We start from the raw sequence: 24,029 nt of genomic DNA on the forward strand, positions 1-24,029 counted from the left end.
GTAATTTTCCTGCTGGAAGGTGAACCTCTGTCCCAGTCTCAAATCTCTGGAAGACTGAAACAGGTTTCCCTCAAGTATTTCCCTGTATTTAGCACCATCCATCATTCCTTCAATTCCGACCAGTTTCCCAGTCCCTGCCGATGAAAAACATCCCCACAGCATGATGCTGCCACCACCATGCTTCACTGTCGGGATGGGGTGCTCGGGGTGATGAAAGATGTTGCGTTTGCGCCAGACCAAGCGTTTATCTTGATGGCCAAAAAGCTAAATTTTAGTCTCATCTGACCAGAGTACTTTCTTCCATATGTTTGGGGAGTCTCCCACATGCCTTTTGGCTGTAAAGCCCAGCTCTGTGGAGTGTACGGCTTAAAGTGGTCCTATGGACAGATACTCCAATCTCTGCTGTGGAGCTTTGCAGCTCCTTCAGGGTTATCTTTGGTCTCTTTGTTGCCTCTCTGATTAATGCCCTCCTTGCCTGGTCTGTGAGTTTTGGTGGGCGGCATTCTCTTGACAGGTTTGTTGTGGTGCCATATTCTTTCCATTTTTTAATAATGGATTTAATGGTGCTCTGTGGGATGTTCAAAGTTTTGGATATTGTTTTTATAACCCAACCCTGATCTGTACTCCTCCACAACTTTGTCCCTGACCTGTTTGGAGAGCTCCTTGGTCTTCATGGTGCCGCTTGCTTGGTGGTAACCCCTGCATAGTGGTGTTGCAGACTCTGTGGCCTTTCATAAAAGGTGTATATCTACTGAGATCATGTGACAGATCATGTTACACTTAGATTGCACACAGGTGGAATTTATTTAACTAATTATGTGACTTCTGAAGGTAATTGGTTGCACCAGATCTTATTTAGGGGCTTCATAGCAAAGGGGGTGAATACATACGCACGCACCATTTTTCCATTTTGAATTTTTTTGCATTTTTTTAAACAAGTAATTTTTTGCATTTCACTTCACCAATTTGTACTATTTTGTGTATGTCCATTACATGAAATCCAAATAAAAATCAATTTAAATTAAAGGTTGTAATGCAACAAAATAGGGAAAAAGCCAAGGAGGATGAATACTTATGCAAGGCACTGTATTGTGATTCGATAGTGTGATTTTATAGTGATTCAATGTTCCAAACATATTAGAGCGTGTCTGCTGCAGTGAGACGAGGGAGAGAGAGAGAGAGGAGAGAGAGAGAGAGAGAGAGAGAGAGAGAGAGAGAGAGAGAGAGAGAGAGAGAGAGAGAGAGAAAAAAAAGAGAGAGAGAGAGAGAGAGAGAGAGAGAGAGAGAGAGCCATGAGAAAACTAGTTTTGAACAGTCATGGAAATGAAAGTGCTGAAAACATGGAAGATGGACAACAATGCTCAGTCACTTCACCCCTACCTATATGTACAAATTACCTCTAGCCTGTACCCCCGCACACTGACTCGGTACCGGTACCCCCCTGTATATAGCCTCCACACTGACTCAGTACCGGTACCCCCTGTATATAGCCTCCACATTGACTCTGTACCAGTACCCCCTGTATATAGCCTCCCCATTGACTCTGTACCGGTACCCCCTGTATATAGCCTCCACATTGACTCTGTACCGGTACACCCTGTATATAGCCTCCACATTGACTCTGTACCGGTACCCCCTGTATATAGCCTCCACATTGACTCTGTACCGGTACCCCCTGTATATAGCCTCCACATTGACTCTGTACCGGTACCCCCTGTATATAGCCTCCACATTGACTCTGTACCGGTACCCCCTGTATATAGCCTCCACATTGACTCTCTACCGGTACCCCCTGTATATAGCCTCCACATTGACTCTGTACCGGTACCCCCTGTATATAGCCTCCACATTGACTCTGTACCGGTACCCCTGTATATAGCCTCCACATTGACTCTGTACCGGTACACCCTGTATATAGCCTCCACATTGACTCTGTACCGTAACACCCTGTATATAGCCTCCACACTGACTCTGTACCGTAACACCCTGTATATAGCCTCCACATTGACTCTGTACCGGTACCCCCTGTATATAGCCTCCACATTGACTCTGTACCAGTACACCCTGTATATAGCCTCCACATTGACTCTGTACCGTAACACCCTGTATATAGCCTCCACATTGACTCTGTACCGGTACACCCTGTATATAGCCTCCACATTGACTCTGTACCGTAACACCCTGTATATAGCCTCCACATTGACTCTGTACCGGTACACCCTGTATATAGCCTCCACATTGACTCTGTACCGTAACACCCTGTATATAGCCTCCACATTGACTCTGTACCGGTACACCCTGTATATAGCCTCCACATTGACTCTGTACCGTAACACCCTGTATATAGCCTCCACATTGACTCTGTACCGGTACCCCCTGTATATAGCCTCCACATTGACTCTGTACCGGTACTCCCTGTATATAGCCTCCACATTGACTCTGTACCGGTACACCCTGTATATAGCCTCCACATTGACTCTGTACCGGTACCCCCTGTATATAGCCTCCACATTGACTCTGTACCGGTACCCCCTGTATATAGCCTCCACATTGACTCTGTACCGGTACCCCCTGTATATAGCCTCCACATTGACTCTGTACCGGTACCCCTGTATATAGCCTCCACATTGACTCTGTACCGGTACACCCTGTATATAGCCTCCACATTGACTCTGTACCGTAACACCCTGTATATAGCCTCCACACTGACTCTGTACCGTAACACCCTGTATATAGCCTCCACATTGACTCTGTACCGGTACCCCCTGTATATAGCCTCCACATTGACTCTGTACCAGTACACCCTGTATATAGCCTCCACACTGACTCTGTACCGTAACACCCTGTATATAGCCTCCACATTGACTCTGTACCGGTACCCCCTGTATATAGCCTCCACATTGACTCTGTACCGGTACCCCCTGTATATAGCCTCCACATTGACTCTGTACCAGTACACCCTGTATATAGCCTCCACACTGACTCTGTACCGTAACACCCTGTATATAGCCTCCACATTGACTCTGTACCAGTACCCCCTGTATATAGCCTCCACATTGACTCTGTACCGGTACCCCCTGTATATAGCCTCCACATTGACTCTGTACCAGTACACCCTGTATATAGCCTCCACATTGACTCTGTACCAGTACACCCTGTATATAGCCTCCACATTGACTCTGTACTGGTACACCCTGTATTCATCCTCGTTATTGTTATGTTATTGTGTTACTTTTTATTATTTTTTACTTTAGTTTATTTGGTAAATATTTTCTTAACTCTTCTTGAACTGCTCTGCTGGTTAAGGGCTTGTAAGTGAGCATTTCACAGTAAGGTCTACAGTTGTTGTATTCGGCGCATGTGACAAATAAAGTTTGATTTGATTTGATGGACAAATAGCAGAGTTTTGGCACAGGACTAGCTCAAACATAATATAGCAATATTGTCAAAAATACTATTCCGATTCATTACTGTATACATGGCTAATTATTAGCAGACAAAGGACTAGGTTAGGTACGTAGTGTGTTTCCTACAGTGTGTGTTTCCTACAGTACATACCTTCTGGTCGGGCAGTAGTGGGTTTGTCTGCAGTGAACTCAAATGTCCATTGATGAGTGCTGTGGGTCTGTCGTGTTCACAGAACAGACTGCCGTTGATGTAGTGGAACCTGTCCCCTGGGACCAGCCGGTTCCGGCAGGTAGAACACGTGAAACACTACGGGGGAACACAGAGAGACAGAGAGAGAGAGAGAGAGAGAGAGAGAGACAGAGACAGAGACAGAGAGAGAGAGAGAGAGAGAGAGACAGAGACAGAGACAGAGACAGAGACACAGAGAGACAGAGAGACAGAGAGACAGAGAGACAGAGAGACAGAGAGACAGAGAGACAGAGAGACAGAGAGACAGAGACAGAGACAGAGAGAGAGACAGAGAGAGAGAGAGAGAGAGAGAGAGAGAGAGAGAGAGAGAGAATCACAAACTGCACACCTCCACTCAATCCCTACGACCCATCAAGCAATACGGTCAAGTCTGCACATGCACACACCAATGCATAAAAACATTAGCAACTAAGCACATGCTAACACACACACACACACACACACACACACACACACACACACACACACATTTAACCTAATGTACAAGGGAAAGTAATTATAGTAAAGCTCATTCCACTTTATATCTATAAATAACTCCTGATTATTAATTCATAAAGGGTGTCTTAACCAACCCAAACAGTGGTCGTGCAACACAACTAAAGGCCATGTGATAAACAGCGTCTAAAGGGTTTTAAACACATCCCTATGGGCTCTCTTATACCACCTAACCTAGTAGGCGTACACTAATGATTCACTTATATATAAGCCCCTAAAGTTACCAAGTGACTAGAAGTAGGTTCACAGTTTTAAAACGCTAATGCTGATAATGGATATATGATACTGCTGTGGGATTTCTATCAGAGTTATCTGAGGTCAGGGGTCATTAGACATCAAAGACACCGTGTGGATTTCTCCAATAAGATATTATCTATTTTTGTTTTGTTTTCCCCTGTTGCATAACGCTTTAAAATGTTTTGCATGTCCTAAAGAACATGACCCAGGTTAGGTGTTAAAGGAGGTCAGAGGTTAGAGGTTAGAGAGAGGGCTCACCTTGAGATGGTACACATTGCCTTGTGCCCTCATGACCAGTTCACTGGCTGGAATGGACTGGCCACAAGCACTGCATGCCCCACTGTTCCCAAATAACCTAGAGGAGAGAAGACACATTAGAAATACAACCATTAACATCACGTTTACCTGTAAATTCACGTGTACATTCACCTGTACATTCACCTGTAAATTCACCTGTAAATTCAACTGTAAATTCACCTGTACATTCACCTGTAAATTCACCTGTAAATTCCCTGTAAATTCACCTGTACATTCACCTGTAAATTCACCTGTACATTCACCTGTAAATTCACCTGTACATTCACCTGTAAATTCACCTGTAAATTCCCTGTAAATTCACCTGTACATTCACCTGTAAATTCACCTGTAAATTCCCTGTAAATTCACCTGTACATTCACCTGTAAATTCCCTGTAAATTCACCTGTACATTCACCTGTAAATTCACCTGTAAATTCACCTGTACATTCACCTGTAAATTCACCTGTACATTCACCTGTAAATTCACCTGTAAATTCACCTGTAAATTCACCTGTAAATTCACCTGTAAATTCCCTGTAAATTCAACTGTACATTCACCTGTAAATTCACCTGTAAATTCACCTGTAAATTCACCTGTAAATTCCCTGTAAATTCACCTGTAAATTCACCTGTAAATTCACCTGTAAATTCACCTGTAAATTCCCTGTAAATTCACCTGTAAATTCCAATCCGTTTTACTCCATAGATGTAAGGCCCTACTGAACTGGGGAGAATTGAAAGGAAGCAGTGTAAAACTCCCATATAAAATGCAATAATAATAATCATGTTTTGGCTGTAATCTGATGTAGATATTAACAGAGTACCATGTTGCAAAAATGTATTCAGAGTTCTGATATGTTTTCCTGTGTGACATTTATTCCCACTATGCCAGGATTTAAATGACTTCGAGCCTCATGGAAAAGGCAATGACGGACACACACACACCCAACAAAATTGATATTTATGTAATAAAAAAAAACATAGGAATACTAGGAAACCAAATAAAACCTCCTGCTACTCTGCCCGCCTGCTCTCCAGAAGCTTCTAGCGACTCTAACTATTTATTACCTTTCGCAGGGCATTTTTCTTGCTTCCTGATAATAACTAGGAACATAAGCAATCAGGGCCTCTAAGAGGATTTGATTGTACATCTAGGCGGAGACATAGTGCTTTTGCCATTAGGACTTGGGTAGAATGCTCTGTCAGTAGCCGGGTTTCCATTAGAAACCTGCAGCTACTGGGGTTGATATATAATGTGCATGGGTTAACCTTTTCAATCATGGTGTCAACACTTTGGATTTGCTTCTGCTCATCTCTTTCGTCCCTAACCTCGCCACTCTTTCTCTCTCTCTCTCTGTCTGTCTCTCTCTTCCTCTCTCTCTGTCTGTCTGTCACTCTCTTTCCCTCTCCCTCTCTCGCTCCTTCTCTCTCTCTCTCTCGCTCTTTCTCCCTCTCCCTTTCTCTCTCCCTCTCTCTGTCTGTCTGTCTGTCTCTCTCCCTCTTTCGCTCTTGCTCCTTCTCTCTCTCTCTCGCGCTCCTTCTCTCTCTCTCTTCTCATCTCTCTCTCCCTCTCTTGATAATGAAATGCTTGCTCCAACTTCCCTTCTATCTGCCTTCTGAGTCCACAATTTAGATTACTTCATCTCGCCGAGCAACAAACTGAATGAAATTTCGATTTGAGCAGAAAGTAATTTACTGGGATCTGGCCCCATTTGTCATCATATCTCACCGGGTGTTTGCTCTATCACTGCACTTATGCAATCAAATAAGACCACAGCATCTGACATGCTCAGGAGAGAGAGGGGGGGGGGAAAGAGGGAGGAGAGGGAGGGAGGGGAGGGGAGGGGAGAGAGGGGGCGAGGAAGGGAGGGGAGAGGACGGGAGAGGACGGGAGAGAGGAGGAGGGAAGGATAGAGAGAGGGATAGAGAGAGGGGGAAAGAGGGAGGGAGGGGAGGGGAGGGGAGGGGAGGGGAGGGGAGGGGAGGGGAGGGGAGAGAGGGGGCGAGGAAGGGAGGGGAGAGGACGGGAGAGAGGAGGCAGGAAGGATAGAGAGAGGGATAGAGAGAGGGAGGGAGGGGAGGGGAGGGGAGAGAGGGGGCGAGGAAGGGAGGGGAGAGGACGGGAGAGAGGAGGAAGGAAGGATAGAGAGAGGGATAGAGAGAGGGGGAAAGAGGGAGGGGAGGGGAGAGAGGGGGCGAGGAAGGGAGGGGAGAGGACGGGAGAGAGGAGGCAGGAAGGATAGAGAGAGGGATAGAGAGAGGGGGAAAGAGGGAGGGAGGGAGGGGAGGGGAGGGGAGAGAGGGGGCGAGGAAGGGAGGGGAGAGGACGGGAGAGAGGAGGAAGGAAGGATAGAGAGAGGGATAGAGAGAGGGGGAAAGAGGGAGGGAGGGAGGGGAGGGGAGGGGAGAGAGGGGGCGAGGAAGGGAGGGGAGAGGACGAGAGAGAGGAGGAAGGAAGGATAGAGAGAGGGATAGAGAGAGGGGGAAAGAGGGAGGAGAGGGAGGGAGGGGAGGGGAGAGTGGTTAACATTCGTGTATGTGGATCCGAAGATGAAGATGTTCTGCCTAAATCGCAGATGAGGAATATATTTGTGATCGTTTATTCTTGAACTCTTACAAATTATTCTAAAATTAAATGAGATGAATGATGTTATTCATTAGGAATATTCTGAGCAATATTCTTGTAGGAGTCTGTACCTATTTTACAAACAAATTCATTAAATAGTGGACAAATGACACCAAGTACTTAACCTGGTTCAGCTGTCCCCTCTCTGACTGACTGTTGTTGTTAAATGTATTGACATAGAGTGACAGAGACTTCATTGGAAAGGGAACCACTAAAATGGCTTTCAATAGGAAGCTGAAGAAACACATTTTGTCTTGGCATCGATTGAAAGGGCTCAATCAAAACTCCATTTCAAAAAGGAATTAGCTGGACGACTGTTGTGACAACACTGCCGCCATTTCAGGGCCTTAGCTGGGGTACACATAGTGTGTGTGTGTGTGTGTGTGTGTGTGTGTGTGTGTGTGTGTGTGTGTGTGTGTGTGTGCGTGCGTGCGTGCGTGCGTGCGTGCGTGCGTGCGTGCGTGCGTGCGTGCGTGCGTGCGTGCGTGCGTGCGTGCGTGCGTGCGTGCGTGTGTGTGTGTGTGTAGGAAGAGGAGAGGGATATCTTTGTTTTAACACTACAGAAAAGCATCACAATGTTATCTCTTATATTATCTACGCTGTTCAATTCCAGACGTAAGTAATTAGGTTTGGTGTATAGACAAACACAATCACAAAAAAAATAAAGTTGGATACTGTAAATCCTCCGATCCATTGTTCTTATAGTCTTACAGGGAGACATTTCACCAACAGGAAGTGCTGTTGTCAAAAAACCACACACAACACATAAAACACTCTAAGTTATAGGAAAATGGTCATATTTGATTGGATATAAGAAACAAACACTCGGTGAGATAGAAACAGAAATGAAAATGACACTTTGTTCTGTTTGTTTCTACAGCTGTGTGCAAATACTGTGTGTTAACATCTTGTTTAACACTACCAGGCCTCATTCACTCTGACCCTGAACACATAGGAAACATCGTACACTGCAGCACAGCTCTTCTCATCTATGTATTTCCCAGTATAACAACATTTAGCCAGTGTTCATGTCTTTAAAGGGGCGGTTTAAACAAAGAAAATAAAGACTTTTCTGCCCTCCGTCCATTCTTCCTTTTCCTTTCGTCTCCCCATCGCTGGGTCTCTATACATAGCAGGTTAATCACCAGGCAGGGATAGCTGCTGATAGTATTTGATTTAAAGGGCTGCTCAATGAAGTTGCTATCAGTCTGGACTTGGACTTTAACGGTCTCTGTTTTCCATTGAGCTGCTGTATTGGGGTGGAGGTTATAGAGGAGATGAGGGGATGACGGGAGAGGACAGGGGGAGAGAAGGGGATGATGGGAGAGGACAGGGGGAGAGAAGGGGATGATGGGAGAGGACAGATTGAGGGGATGACGGGAGAGGACAGGGGGAGAGAAGGGGATGATGGGAGAGGACAGGGGGAGAGAAGGGGATGATGGGAGAGGACAGATTGAGGGGATGACGGGAGAGGACAGGGGGAGAGAAGGGGATGATGGGAGAGGACAGGGGGAGAGAAGGGGATGATGGGAGAGGACAGGGGGAGAGAAGGGGATGACGGGAGAGGACAGGGGGAGATGAGGGGATGACGGGAGAGGACAGGGGGAGATGAGGGGATAAAGGGAGAGGACAGGGGGAGAGAAGGGGATGACGGGAGAGGACAGGGGGGAGATGAGGGGATGACCGGAGAGGACAGGGGGAGATGAGGGGATGACGGGAGAGGACAGGGGGAGAGAAGGGGATGACGGGAGAGGACAGGGGGAGAGAAGGGGATGACGGGAGAGGACAGGGGGGAGATGAGGGGATGACGGGAGAGGACAGGGGGGAGATGAGGGGATGACTTGAGAGGACAGAAGGGGATGATGGGAGAGGACAGGGGGATATAAGGGGATGACGGGAGAGGACAGGGGGAGAGAAGAGGATGACGGGAGAGGACAGGGGGAGAGAAGGGGATGACGGGAGAGGACAGGATGACAGGACAGGGGGAGAGAAGGGGATGAGGAAGCCCCAGGTCAGTATAATTCAGGTCTGGGGACTCGTTAGCAACATGACTGGTTTTCAGTTAATTTCCCTCCAAATCAGAGGTTCAGAGGTTTTCAATGGGTTCCTTTGTTGTTTTTCAAGCACTTTGCCTGAACAATCAATCACATGACATGGGAGGATGGTTTTGTCAACCACCATGGGGGGGCTATGTGGTGATTTTATTTGTGTTTCCCTCCCTGTTCCCCTCCCACGCAAGTGATCGGAATAAGAGACACTACAAGATAGCGTATGTCTTTCATTAAAAGATCATTTGGTGCTGTCTACTGTCTGTCTATAAGAGACTACCGGATTTCAGCTCTGACTGAGTGTGCCAGGTGATCTGAAATACAGCATCGCAGCTTGTTGTGTTGTTAGGCTGTCTGGCAAATGCATAGCCTCGTTCCGCCGCTCGCTCGCTGAGGCTTTTTGAAGCAGCGGTGAAATAACCACACAACAATGATTTCCGCGTCATAGTCCATTAAAAAATGCCTCTCTACATCGTCAGCCAAAGCACCTTAAAAGCACTAAGGCCATATTGATACTTAAACAGGGCTTTACATAATGACAAGAGCTGTATTAGAGTGAGAGAGGTTGGGAGGGGGGAGGTGTTGAGAGGAGAGGGGAGGGGGGAGGAGAGAGGAGGGGGGGGAGGGAGGTGGTGACGGGGGGGGGGGGGGGGATCAGCCAATTACACTTGGTTAATTTAGAGTAACAGATCTGGCCCCTGGTGAATTGAAGGCCTTGAATTAATTCTGTTATGACAAATCAAGATAAACGTTTTGCCTAAATTGCATGCGATTTAATTAATTTCTGAAATCCCGGTTCTTTCCCTAATACTTCACATGTTCCTGTTGCTGTCATAGTGCTGCAGACTTCAAAGTGATATTAAAGAACCAACTATTACATTTACCTAGCAGCACATTCTACTAGAAAAGTGCCATTTAATTACCTTGTCTCTATTCAAATTAAAGGGACAGTGTTCATTTTACGTCCAAATCCAGCCGACACGATTGCTACGCTAGATAAATTAATTATTTCTCTCTCTCTCTTCACTGAAACCAACCCACACAAATAATAGCACCTCTGATTTAAACACGACAGTAAGTAAAGCTGGTGAAAGCTGTATTGGGAGGTTATTTTACACAGACAGAGACAAACGGATACCTTAAATGTACCTTAATCCCTCCCTATATATATATACAGCACGACTTTTGACCAGAGAGCAAAAGAGGTCTATGGGTCCTGGTCAAATGTAATGTACTACATAGAGAATAGGGCAGGGGGCAGGGGGTATTCAACTCTTAACCTACGAGTTCCTGCTGGTTTTCTGTTCTACCTGACTATTAATTGCCCACACCTGGTATCCCAGATCTAAATCAGTCCCTGATTAGAGGGGAACAATGTAAAAAATAAAAAAAATGCAGTGTAACTGTCTTGGAGGTCCGCAGTTGAGTTTGAGGGGAATAGGGTGTCATGGGCCCTGGTCATAAGTAGTGCACTATACAGGGGATAGGTTGCAATGTACCCTGACAGCCCTACAGAGTGACAGCGTTTGGCCCTATACACAGTGTTTGTGGTGTGTCTTCCTGTGTGATTGATGGTGAATGGGTATCATCTCAGGTCAGGCACGTCTCCCATTAGAAGTAATGTGATGCATTTTCACTCATGCGTCACGATCAATGTGGAGCGGTTTTCACATCAGCTTTATTAATAAAAGTAAGAGATATAACTCCATTATTTATACTGCAAGAGCAATTTAATAATCCATTACAAGATGAGACCCAGAAAAAACTGAGACCCAGAAAAAACTGGCCTTCACAATAATCCCCCCTATTCTCTCTCTCTTTCGTTCTACCCCTTTCTCTATCTCCATCTCTCTCTCGCTCTCTCAAAAGCCAATTTGGTTAATTAAATGTTTTGTTTGTTAGATGTGTGGACACGTCATTGGAAGTAGAGAGGAGGGAGGAAGGAGAGGAGGGAGAGGGAGAGGAGGGAGTAGAGAGGAGGGATTGGAGGGAGTAGAGAGGAGGGAGAGGGGAGGAGGGAGTAGAGAGGAGGGAGTGGAGAGGAGGGAGTAGAGAGGATGGAGAGGAGGGAGAGGGGGGAGGGAGAGGAGGGAGTAGAGATGAGGAAGAGGGGAGGAGGGAGAGGAGTGGAGGAAGAGGAGGGAGTAGAGAGGAGAGGAGAGGGGAGGAGGGAGAGGGAGAGGAGGGAGTAGAGAGGAGGACGAGGGGAGGAGGGAGAGGAGTGGAGGAAGAGGAGGAGGGAGAGGGGAGGAGGGGGGGGAGGGAGAGGAGGGAGAGGGGAGGAGAGGGGGGAGTAGAGAGGAGAGGGGAGAGAGGAGAAAGAGGGGAGGAGGGAGGAGGGGGAGGAGGGAGAGGAGGGAGAGGGAAGGGGAGGAGAGGATGGAGAGGGGAGGGGAGGAGAGGATGGAGAGGATGGAGTAGAGAGGAGGAAGAGGGGAAGAGGGAGAGGAGTGGAGGAAGAGGAGGGAGTAGAGAGGAGAGGGGAGGAGGGAGAGGGGAGGAGGGAGAGGAGGGAGTAGAGAGGAGGAAAAGGGAGGAGTGAGAGGAGTGGAGGAAGAGGAGGGAGTAGAGAGGAGAGGAGAGGAGAGGAGAGGAGAGGAGAGGAGAGGAGAGGAGAGGAGAGGAGAGGAGAGGAGAGGAGAGGAGAGGAGAGGAGAGGAGCCTGAGAGCAGATCTCATTAGATAAAACCCATCAGGACTAAAGCTAAATGAAGGGGGACTCTAATTAAAGACTTTAATTGTGTGGACTTACTGTCAGATGTTTTTTTCTAACCTGCTTTCCTTTCCTTATCTCTCCTCAAATCAAGGGCTAGTCTAGTGCAGAGACAGGCAGGGACTCTGTCCCAATGGCCCCCTATTCCCTTTATAGTGCTCTGGTCAAAAGTAGTGGTAGTGCACTATAAAGGGCATAGAGTGCTGTTTGGGAAGCCTGTGTTTCAGCTCCTCTCCCCTCTACCACCTAGCTCTCATTACATTACAAGTGGCAAAGTGTGTCCTCTTTTCCATCCATCCCTTCCTCTCTATTTAAATTATGTTGTAGTGCCATTATGAATGGAGTGACCCATTGACTTGATCCTTGTTGATGAGGAGCTAGGTGGGGAGAGGAGAGACACAGGCCCTCATCATCCCTGGAGGTCTGTTTACGGTGTATAGTAAGGTGTATTATAGTATGGTGCATTATAGTATTGTGTATTAAAGTATGGTGCATTAAAGTATGGTGTATTATAGTACGGTGCATTAAAGTATGGTGCATTAAAGTATGGTGTATTATAGTACGGTGCATTAAAGTATGGTGCATTAAAGTATGGTGCATTAAAGTATGGTGTAGTATAGTACGGTGCATTATAACATGGTGTATTATAGTATGGTGTATTATAGTAGTGTATTAAAGTATAGTGTATTATAGTGGTGTATTATAGTGGTGTATTATAGTGGTGTATTATAGTGGTGTATTATAGTGGTGTATTATAGTGGTGTATTATAGTGGTGTATTATAGTGGTGTATTGTAGTGGTGTATTATAGTGGTGTATTATAGTGGTGTATTATAGTGGTGTATTATAGTGTAGTGTATTATAGTACGGCATATTATATTATGGTGTATAGTATGGTGTATTATAGTATGGTGTATTATAGTACGGTGTTTTATAGTATGGTGTATTATAGTATGGTGTATAGTATAGTGTATTATAGTATGGTGTATTATAGTACGGTGTTTTATAGTATGGTGTATTATAGTAGTGTATTATAGTATGGTGTACTATAGTAGTGAATTATAGTATAGTGTATTATATTATGGTGTATTATAGTTGTGTATTGTAGTATGGTGTGTTATAGTGTGGTGTATTATAGCATGGTGTATTATAGTATGGTGTATAGTATGGTGTATAGTATAGTGTATTATAGTACGGCGTATTATATTATGGTGTATAGTATGGTGTATTATAGTATGGTGTATTATATTATGGTGTATAGTATGGTGTATTATAGTATGGTGTATTATAGTACGGTGTTTTATAGTATGGTGTATAGTATGGTGTATTATAGTAGTGTATTATACAGGTGTATTATAGTGGTGTATTATAGTGGTGTATTATAGTGGTGTATTATAGTATGGTGTACTATAGTAGTGAATTATAGTATAGTGTATTATAGTTGTGTATTGTAGTATGGTGTGTTATAGTGTGGTGTATTATAGCATGGTGTATTATAGTAGTGTATTATAGTATAGTGTATTATAGTACGGCGTATTATATTATGGTGTATAGTATGGTGTATTATATTATGGTGTATAGTATGGTGTATTATAGTATGGTGTATTATAGTACGGTGTTTTATAGTATGGTGTATAGTATGGTGTATTATAGCACGGTGTTTTATAGTATGGTGTATTATAGTATGGTGTATAGTACAGTGTATTATAGTATGGTGTATTATAGTATGGTGTATTACAGTACGGTGTATTATAGTATGGTGTTTTATAGTATGGTGTATTATAGTATGGTGTTTTATAGTATGGTGTATAGTACAGTGTATTTTAGTATGGTGTATAGTACAGTGTATTTTAGTGTGGTGTATTATAGAATGGTGTATAATAGTAGTGTATTATAGTATGGTGTATTATATTATGGTGTATTATATTATGGTGTATAGTATATTATATTATGGTACACAGTATGGTGTATTATAGTATGGTGTATTATATTATGGTGTATAGTATGGTGTATTATAGTATGGTGTATTATATTATGGTGTATAGTATGGTGTATTATAGTATGGTGTATAGTACAGTATATTTTAGTATGGTGTATTATAGAATGGTGTATAATAGTAGTGTATTATAGTATGGTGTATTATATTATGGTGTATTATATTATGGTGTATAGTATATTATGGTGTATTATATTATGGTACACAGTATGGTGTATTATAGTATGGTGTATTATATTATGGTGTATAGTATGGTGTATTATATTATGGTGTATAGTATGGTGTATTATAGTATGGTGTATAGTACAGTATATTTTAGTATGGTGTATTATAGAAAGGTGTATTATAGTAGTGTATTATAGTATGGTGTATTATATTATGGTGTATAGTATAGTATATTATGGTGTATAGAATGGTGTATTATATTATGATGCCCAGTATGGAGTATTATAGTATGGTGTATTATATTATGGTGTATAGTATGGTGTATTATAGTACAGTGTATTATAGTAGTGTATTATAGTACGGTGTATTATATTATGGTGTATAGTATGGTGTATTATAGTATGGTGTATAGGATGGTGCATTATAGAAGGGTGTATTATATTATGGTGTATTATAGTATGGTGTATTATAGTATGGTGTATTATATTATGGTGTATAGTATGGTGTATTATAGTATGGTGTATTATATTATGGTGTATAGTATGGTGTATTATAGTATGGTGTATAGTACAGTATATTTTAGTATGGTGTATTATAGAATGGTGTATAATAGTAGTGTATTATAGTATGGTGTATTATATTATGGTGTATTATATTATGGTGTATAGTATATTATATTATGGTGTATTATATTATGGTACACAGTATGGTGTATTATAGTATGGTGTATTATATTATGGTGTATAGTATGGTGTATTATAGTATGGTGTATTATATTATGGTGTATAGTATGGTGTATTATAGTATGGTGTATAGTACAGTATATTTTATTATGGTGTATTATAGAATGGTGTATTATAGTAGTGTATTATAGTATGGTGTATTATATTATGGTGTATAGTATAGTATATTATGGTGTATAGTATGGTGTATTATATTATGGTGCCCAGTATGGAGTAGTATAGTATGGTGTATTATATTATGGTGTATAATATGGTGTATTATAGTATGGTGTATTATATTATGGTGTATAATATGGTGTATTATATTATGGTGTATAGTATGGTGCATTATAGAAGGGTGTATTATATTATGGTGTATTATAGTATGGTGTATTATAGTATGGTGTATAGCATGGTGTATTATAGTATGGTGTATTATAGTATGGTGCATTATAGTATGGTGCTTGGTATTTAAGTAGGCAAGTCAGTTAAGAACAAATTCTTATTTTCAATGACAGCCTAGGAACAGTGGGTTAACTGCCTTGTTCAGGGGCAGAACAACAGATTTTTAACTTGTCAACTCAGGGATTCGATCTTGCAACCTTTCGGTTACTAGTCTAACGCTCTAACCACTAGGCTACCTGCTTACCTGCCGTATGGTGTACAGTGTATTACAGTATGGTGTATTATAGTACAGTGTATTACAGTATGGTGCATTATAGTACGGTGTGTTATAATATGGTGCATAGTAAAGTCTATTATAGTACGGTGTATAGTATGGTGTACAATATGGTGTATTCAAGTTTGATGGATTCTAGTATGGTGTATAGTATGGTGTATAGTACAGTATACAGTATTGTGTATTATAGTACAGTACATAGCATGGTGTATAGTATGGTGTATTATAGTAGGGTGTGATATAGTATAGTCTATAGTGTGGTCCATTATTGTACGGTGTATTATAGAGCAGTATATAGTACAGTGTATAGTACGGTGTATTATATTATGGTGTATAGTACGGTATATAGTACAGTGTATAGTATATGTATTAAAATACGGTGTATTATAGTATGGTGTATTATAGTACAGTGTATTATAACACAGTATATAGTACAGTGTACATTACGGTGTATATTATGTGTATTATAATATGATGTATAGTACGATATATTGTACAATGTATTACAGAATGGAGTATAGAATGGTGTATAGTATGGTGTACAGTACAGTGTATTACAGATGATGTATAGTATGGTGTGTTTAATATGGTGTATAATAGTGTGATGTATAGTACAGTTTATTATAGTATGCTGTATAGTATGGTGTATTATAGTATGGTTTATAGTTTAGTGTATTATAGTACGGTGTATTATAGTACGGTGTAATATAGTACAGTGTATAGCATGGTGTATTATAGTAAGTTGTACAGTACAGTGTATTATAGCATGGTACATAGTACAGTGTATAGTATGATGTATTATAAATGGTGTATTATAGTATGGTGTATTATAGTATGGTGTATTATAGTACGGCGTATTATAGTATGGTGTATTATAGTATGGTGCATTATAGTACGGCGTATTAAAGTATGGTGCATTATAGTATGGTGTATTATAGTACGGTGCATTAAAGTATGGTGCATTATAGTATGGTGTATTATAGTATGGTGTATAGTACGGTGTATTACAGTACGGTGTATTACAGTACGGTGTATTATAGTATGGTGCATGGTGCATTATAGTATGGTGTATAGTACAGTGTATTATTGTACGGTGTATTACAGTACGGTGTATTATAGTACATTGTATTATAGTATGGTGTATGGTATGGTGTATTATAGTATGGCGTATAGTACAGTGTATTATAGTATGGTGCATAGTACAGTGTATAGTATGATGTATTATAAATTGTGTATTATAGTACGGTGTATAGTACAGTGTATTATAGTATGGTGTATTACAGTACGGTGTATTATAGTACAGTGTATTATAGTATGGTGTATTATAGTATGGTGTATAGTATGGTGTATGGTGTATTATAGTATGGTGTATAGTATGGTGTATTATAGTACGGTGTATTATAGTACGGTGTATTATAGTATGGTGTATAGTATGGTGTATAGTATTGTGTATTATAGCATGGTGTATTATAGTACGGTGTATAGTATGGTGTATTATAGTATGGTGTATTATAGTATGGTGTATTATAGTACAGTGTATTATAGCACGGTGTACAGTATGGTGTATTATTGTACAGGGTATCACAGTATGGTGTATTACAGCACGGTGTATTATAGTATGGTGTATTATAGTATGGTGTATGGTGCATTATAGTATGGTGTATTATAGTATGGTGTATAGTATGGTGTATTATAGTATGGTGTATTACAGTATGGTGTATAGTATGGTGTATTATAGTATGGTGTATTACAGTATGGTGTATAGTATGGTGTATGGCGCATTATAGTATGGTGTATTACAGTATGGTGTATTATAGTATAGTGTATTATAGTATGGTGTATTATAGTATGGTGTATAGTATGGTGTATTATAGTACGGTGTATTATAGTACGGTGTATTATAGTACGGTGTATAGTATGGTGTATTATAGTATGGTGTATTATAGTATGGTGTATTATAGTATGGTGTATAGTATGGTGTATTATAGTATGGTGTATTATAGTATGGTGTATTATAGTACGGCGTATTATAGTATGGTGTATTATAGTACGGTGTATAGTATGGTGTATTATAGTATGGTGTATAGTATGGTGTATTATAGTATAGTGTATTATAGTATGGTGTATTATAGTATGGTGTATTATAGTATGGTGTATTATAGTATGGTGTATTATAGTATGGTGTATTATAGTATGGTGTATTATAGTATGGTGTATAGTATGGTGTATTATAGTATGGTGTATAGTATGGTGTATTATAGTATGGTGTATTATAGTATGGTGTATTATAGTATGGTGTATTATAGTACGGCGTATTATAGTATGGTGTATTATAGTACGGTGTATAGTATGGTGTATTATAGTATGGTGTATAGTATGGTGTATTATAGTATAGTGTATTATAGTATGGTGTATTATAGTATGGTGTATAGTATGGTGTATTATAGTACGGTGTATTATAGTACGGTGTATTATAGTACGGTGTATAGTATGGTGTATTATAGTATGGTGTATAGTATGGTGTTTTACCTGCTCTCCAGGACACCTACACCACCCGATGGCACAGGAAGGCCAAAAAGATCATCAAGGACAACAACCACCCGAGCCACTGCCTGTTCACCCCGCTATCATCCAGAAGGCGAGGTCAGTACAGGTGCATCAAAGCTGGGACCGAGAGACTGAAAAACAGCTTCTATCTCAAGGCCATCATACTGTTAAACAGCCATCACTAACATTGAGTGGCTGCTGCCAACATACTGACTCAAATCTCTAGCCACTTTAATAATTAAAAATTGGATGTAATAAATGTATTACAAGTCACTTTAAACAATGCCACGTTATATGATGTTTACATACCCTACATTACTCATCTCATATCTGTATACTGTACTCTATACCATCTACTGCATCTTGCCTATGCTGCACGGCCATCGCTCATTCATATATTTATATGTACATATTCTTATTCATCCCTTTACACTTGTGTGTATGAGGTAGTTGTTGTGAAATTGTTAGATTACTTGATAGATATTACTTCACGGTCGGAACTAGAAGCACAAGCATTTCGCTACACTTGCATTTACATCTGCTAACCATGTGTATGTGACCAAAAACAATTGATTTGATTTATTACAGTATGGTGTATTATAATACGGTGTATTATATTATGGTGTATAGTACTGTGTATAGTATTATGTATTATAGTATGTTTTGTAGTATAGTGTATAGTACGGTGTAAAGTACAGTGTATTATAATATGGTATATATTATGGTGTATTATATTATGGTACATTATAGTACGATATATAGCACGGTGTATTATAGCATGGTGTTTAGTACAGTGTATTATAGTATGGTGTATAGTATGGTGTAGTATAGTATGATGTATATTAGTACAGTGTATATTACAGTGTATTATAGTATGGTGTATTATAGTACAATGTATTATAGTATCGTGTATTATAGTACTGTGTATTATAGTACCGTGTATAGTAGTGTATTATAGTATATGTATATTACAGGGTAGTATAGTACATTGTATATTATAGTGTATTATAATATAGTGCATAGTATGGTGTATAGTATGGTGTATTATAGTACGGTGTAGTATAGTACATTGTATAGTACATTTATTATTGTATGGTGTATAGCACATTGTATTATATCATGGTGTATTATAGTACATTGTATTATAGTATGGTCTATAGTACGGCATATAGTAAGTGTATTATAGTATATTACAGTACGGTGTATAGTACAGTGTATAATAGTATGGTGTATTATGGTACGGTGTATAATAGTATAGTGTAAAGTACAGTGTATTATAGTACAATGTATAGCATGATGTATTATAGTACGGTGTATAGTACAGGGTATAATATTATGGTGAGTAGTATAGTGTAAAGTACAGTGTATTATAGTACAATGTATAGTATGATGTATTATAGTATGGTGTATAGTACAGTGTATTATAGTACAGTGTATTACAGTACAGTGTATTATAGTACGGTGTACAGTATGGTGTATTATTGTACAGGGTATTATAGTATGGTGTATTACACTACAGTGTATAGCACAGCGTAATATAGTACGGTGTATAGTATTGTGTTTTATAGTACGGTGTGTAGTACAGTGTAATATAGTACGTGTATAGTATGGTCTATAGTGTGTATAGTGTTTGTATATACCTGCCTGTGTTGATAAGTAGCAGCAGCATGTTACTGAGTATTAACTCAATTACTAGCAGTACAGTATATTTAGAGCGTTCAGATTATAGGCATATATGATCACTGAAAAACTAAATCTTTGCACATTTAACTGTCCATTTCTGTAAGACAAACAATATCAGAAAATACCTCTTATTACAATAAATATTTATCAAAATAAAAATAAATAACAAACTATGTTTACTGTTTGGCAATAGTCTGTAATATATATATATATATATATATATACTTTTTTTGTTAAGTGGTGTGACACAGTCTGAAGCTAAAAGTATTGCTAAGACACATCTACTTAATCAACTCTTGTTATTTTATTGTGGTCTATTATGAGAAATGTTCTCCTGATCCTTGCATTACACTGTGTCTCTGCCCACTGAGCGTTTTGGCTCTTCTTCGCAAGGTCAAATTGTTGAACGATCAGGCTGTCAAATCAGGCGATTCCGCATTAGCAGAATGAGACCGCCTGCCGTCATCAAGCGCTAGCTGGTTAAGTGTCCCACACACTTTATATAAATATTTAAAAAGACCCTCTTTGTTAATTAAATTATCTCTTTTCTGATACACAAACTTGCCAAACAGGATGAGAAACCCTTTTAAATTCCCCCAGTGTTAAAAGGTCACCTATGCCTGTCCTGTATAGTCTCTCCTAGCATCTCGTAAAGCAAATACAAAACCCTGGGGAACACAGCCCTTAGCCAGGCTCCCACCTTTTGCTGCTTGATGAAAAATGGCACGATGAACAAACAGACGTGCAGATGTTCTATTAGAAAAATACTGTTTTTCGTCTTGTTCTCTGTCAACATGCCAGCAAGTCAGTTTGACCTCGTTTTAAGAATAGTAACCGAGAGAATTCAACGAGGAGAGACTTTTAAACAAGGCCCCGACGTCGGGTGAATTTGAGACACATGTTCTCAATATTCTGAATGGAAAATACATTCCATGCTTCCATACATCGTTATATAGCCTGTACCATATTTCTACAACTCCTTCATGTCATATCCATGACTTAATTAATTCTACATCTTGATAGAAGAATACATAAGGTGCACTTTTCCTACCTAGCAACACGCTGTTCTCCTTTATTTTCTATTGTCCCGGAAACCAAGGCGTCCCCTTTAAACCAAGGCGTCCCCTTTAAACCAAGGTGTCCCCTTTAAACCAAGGCGTCCCCTTTAAACCAAGGCGTCCCCTTTAAACCAAGACATCCCCTTTAAACCAAGGCGTCCCCTTTAAACCAGGGCGTCCCCTTTAAACCAAGGCGTCCCCTTTAAACCAAGGCGTCCCCTTTAACCCAAGGCGTCCCCTTTAAACCAAGGCGTCCCATTTAAACCAAGGCGTCCCCTTTAAACCAAGGTGTCCCCTTTAAACCAAGGCGTCCCCTTTAAACCAAGGCGTCCCCTTTAAACCAAGGCGTCCCCTTTAAACCAGGGCGTCCCCTTTAAACCAAGGCGTCCCCTTTAAACCAAGGCGTCCCCTTTAACCCAAGGCGTCCCCTTTAAACCAAGGCGTCCCATTTAAACCAAGGCGTCCCCTTTAAACCAAGGCGTCCCATTTAAACCAAGGCGTCCCCTTTAATCCAAGGCGTCCCCTTTAAACCAAGGCGTCCCCTTTAAACCAAGGCGTCCCCTTTAAACCAAGGCGTCCCCTTTAAACCAAGGCGTCCCCTTTAAACCAAGGTGTCCCCTTTAAATCAAGGCGTCCCCTTTAAATCAAGGCGTCCCATTTAAACCAAGGCGTCCCATTTAAACCAAGGCGTCCCATTTAAAACAAGGCGTCCCATTTAAACCAAGGCGTCCCCTTTAAACCAAGGCGTCCCCTTTAAACCAGGGCGTCCCCTTTAAACCAGGGCGTCCCCTTTAAACCAAGGCGTCCCCTTTAAACCAAGGCGTCCCCTTTAAACCAAGGCGTCCCCTTTAAACCAGGGCGTCCCCTTTAAACCAGGGCGTCCCATTTAAACCAAGGCGTCCCCTTTAAACCAGGGCGTCCCCTTTAAAACAGGGCGTCCCCTTTAAACCAGGGCGTCCCCTTTAAACCAGGGCGTCACCTTTATTTTTCATGACAGTAACATCCTTTTTTTGTCAGGAAATTAATGTGGGACATAGATCCATCGATACAAGTTGTCATTCCAGAATATAAAATGATATACAGTATGTTACGGCTTGAGGGCAGATCTGTACCGCACAATACACACACGCAAACAGACCAAAGCACCCAAACAGACAGAAACACACACACACACAAACACCCACACATGTTACCTGTATGCACCCTCGCTGAAGGGTGATCTGCACAATTCACACGCGCAACAACAAAACACACACACACACACACACACACACACACACACACACACACACACACACACACACACACACACACACACACACACACACACACACACACACACACACACACACACACACACACACACACACACACAGCCGCCTGTGCCCGAGCCCTCAACCGATGTTAATACACATACTCACACACACTCCCAGCAGGCCCCGCCAGTCTCACCTGATGTAGTCGTTTCTGCAGAGGATCATGCCGCTCTTGGTGTAACAGGAGGTGCCTATCTCCCCCAGCTGGGCCTGGCAGCAGGAGCACTTAAGGCATCGGCTGTGCCAGTAGCTGTCCATGGTATAGAGAAGGAAGCGGTCAGCGATCTTCCCCCCGCAGCCCGCACACCTCTTCCAGGACAGGGACCCTGCTCCCACCGGAGGGGGCTGGCTGCTACCTCCAGGATTCACCATGGTCCCTGGTGAAGAAATAACAAGAGAGACAAACATGTTGACATCAGTATTGGTCACTGGTTAAGAAATACAGAAGCGATAAGGATTCCTGTTAGTATTGATTTTGATGCATTGTTCCTGGTTATGAAGAAAAAACACAAGAGATTAAGAAAGTTGTTATGAGACTGGTGGTGACTGACAGGTGGTGACTGACAGGTGGTGACTGTGAGGTGGTGACTATGAGGTGGTGACTGACAGGTGGTGACTGACAGGTGGTGACTGTGAGGTGGTGACTATGCGGTGGTGACTGACAGGTGGTGACTAACAGATGGTGACTGTGAGGTGGTGACTATGAGGGGGTGACTGACAGGTGGTGACTAACAGATGGTGACTGTGAGGTGGTGACTATGAGGTGGTGACTGACAGGTGGTGACTAACAGATGGTGACTGTGAGGTGGTGACTATGAGGTGGTGACTGACAGGTGGTGACTAACAGATGGTGACTATGAGGTGGTGACTGTGAGGTGGTGACTATGAGGTGGTGACTGACAGGTGGTGACTAACAGATGGTGACTGTGAGGTGGTGACTATGAGGTGGTGACTGACAGGTGGTGACTAACAGATGGTGACTGTGAGGTGGTGACTATGAGGGGGTGACTGACAGGTGGTGACTAACAGATGGTGACTGTGAGGTGGTGACTATGAGGTGGTGACTGACAGGTGGTGACTAACAGATGGTGACTGTGAGGTGGTGACTATGAGGTGGTGACTGACAGGTGGTGACTAACAGATGGTGACTATGAGGTGGTGACTATGAGGTGGTGACTGACAGGTGGTGACTAACAGATGGTGACTATGAGGTGGTGACTGACAGGTGGTGACTATGAGGTGGTGACTGACAGGTGGTGACTAACAGATGGTCACTGTGAGATGGTGACTATGAGGTGGTGACTGACAGGTGGTGACTATGAGGTGGTGACTGACAGGTGGTGACTAACAGATGGTGACTGTGAGGTGGTGACTATGAGGTGGTGACTGACAGGTGGTGACTAACAGATGGTGACTATGAGGTGGTGACTGACAGGTGGTGACTAACAGATGGTGACTGTGAGGTGGTGACTATGAGGTGGTGACTGACAGGTGGTGACTAACAGATGGTGACTGTGAGGTGGTGACTATGAGGTGGTGACTGACAGGTGGTGACTAACAGATGGTGACTGTGAGGTGGTGACTATGAGGTGGTGACTGACAGGTGGTGACTAACAGATGGTGACTGTGAGGTGGTGACTATGAGGTGGTGACTGACAGGTGGTGACTGTGAGGTGGTGACTATGAGGTGGTGACTGACAGGTGGTGACTGACAGGTGGTGACTGTGAGGTGGTGACTATGAGGTGGTGACTGACAGGTGGTGACACCTGGAACATATTAAGACAAGAAA

The 24,029-nt window shown here is 41.9% G+C and overlaps 1 protein-coding gene across 1 annotated transcript in view; it reads right to left on the reverse strand.

Moving 5' to 3' along the window:
• The window catches only part of lmo4b (LIM domain only 4b), a 34,960-nt gene extending 12,349 nt beyond the window's left edge, over positions 1-22,611 (reverse strand). Inside the window, exons 1-3 of the mRNA XM_039001787.1 lie at positions 22,376-22,611; positions 4,648-4,744; positions 3,559-3,714 (exon numbers count right to left, since the gene is read on the reverse strand). Coding sequence (XP_038857715.1) covers positions 3,559-3,714; positions 4,648-4,744; positions 22,376-22,611 — 489 coding nt within the window. The remainder of the gene's footprint in view (positions 1-3,558; positions 3,715-4,647; positions 4,745-22,375) is intronic.
• Between the last annotated feature and the right edge of the window lie 1,418 nt (positions 22,612-24,029).

The sequence above is a fragment of the Salvelinus namaycush genome, chromosome 10, assembly GCF_016432855.1.
Source record: "Salvelinus namaycush isolate Seneca chromosome 10, SaNama_1.0, whole genome shotgun sequence".
Taxonomy (NCBI): domain Eukaryota; kingdom Metazoa; phylum Chordata; class Actinopteri; order Salmoniformes; family Salmonidae; genus Salvelinus; species Salvelinus namaycush.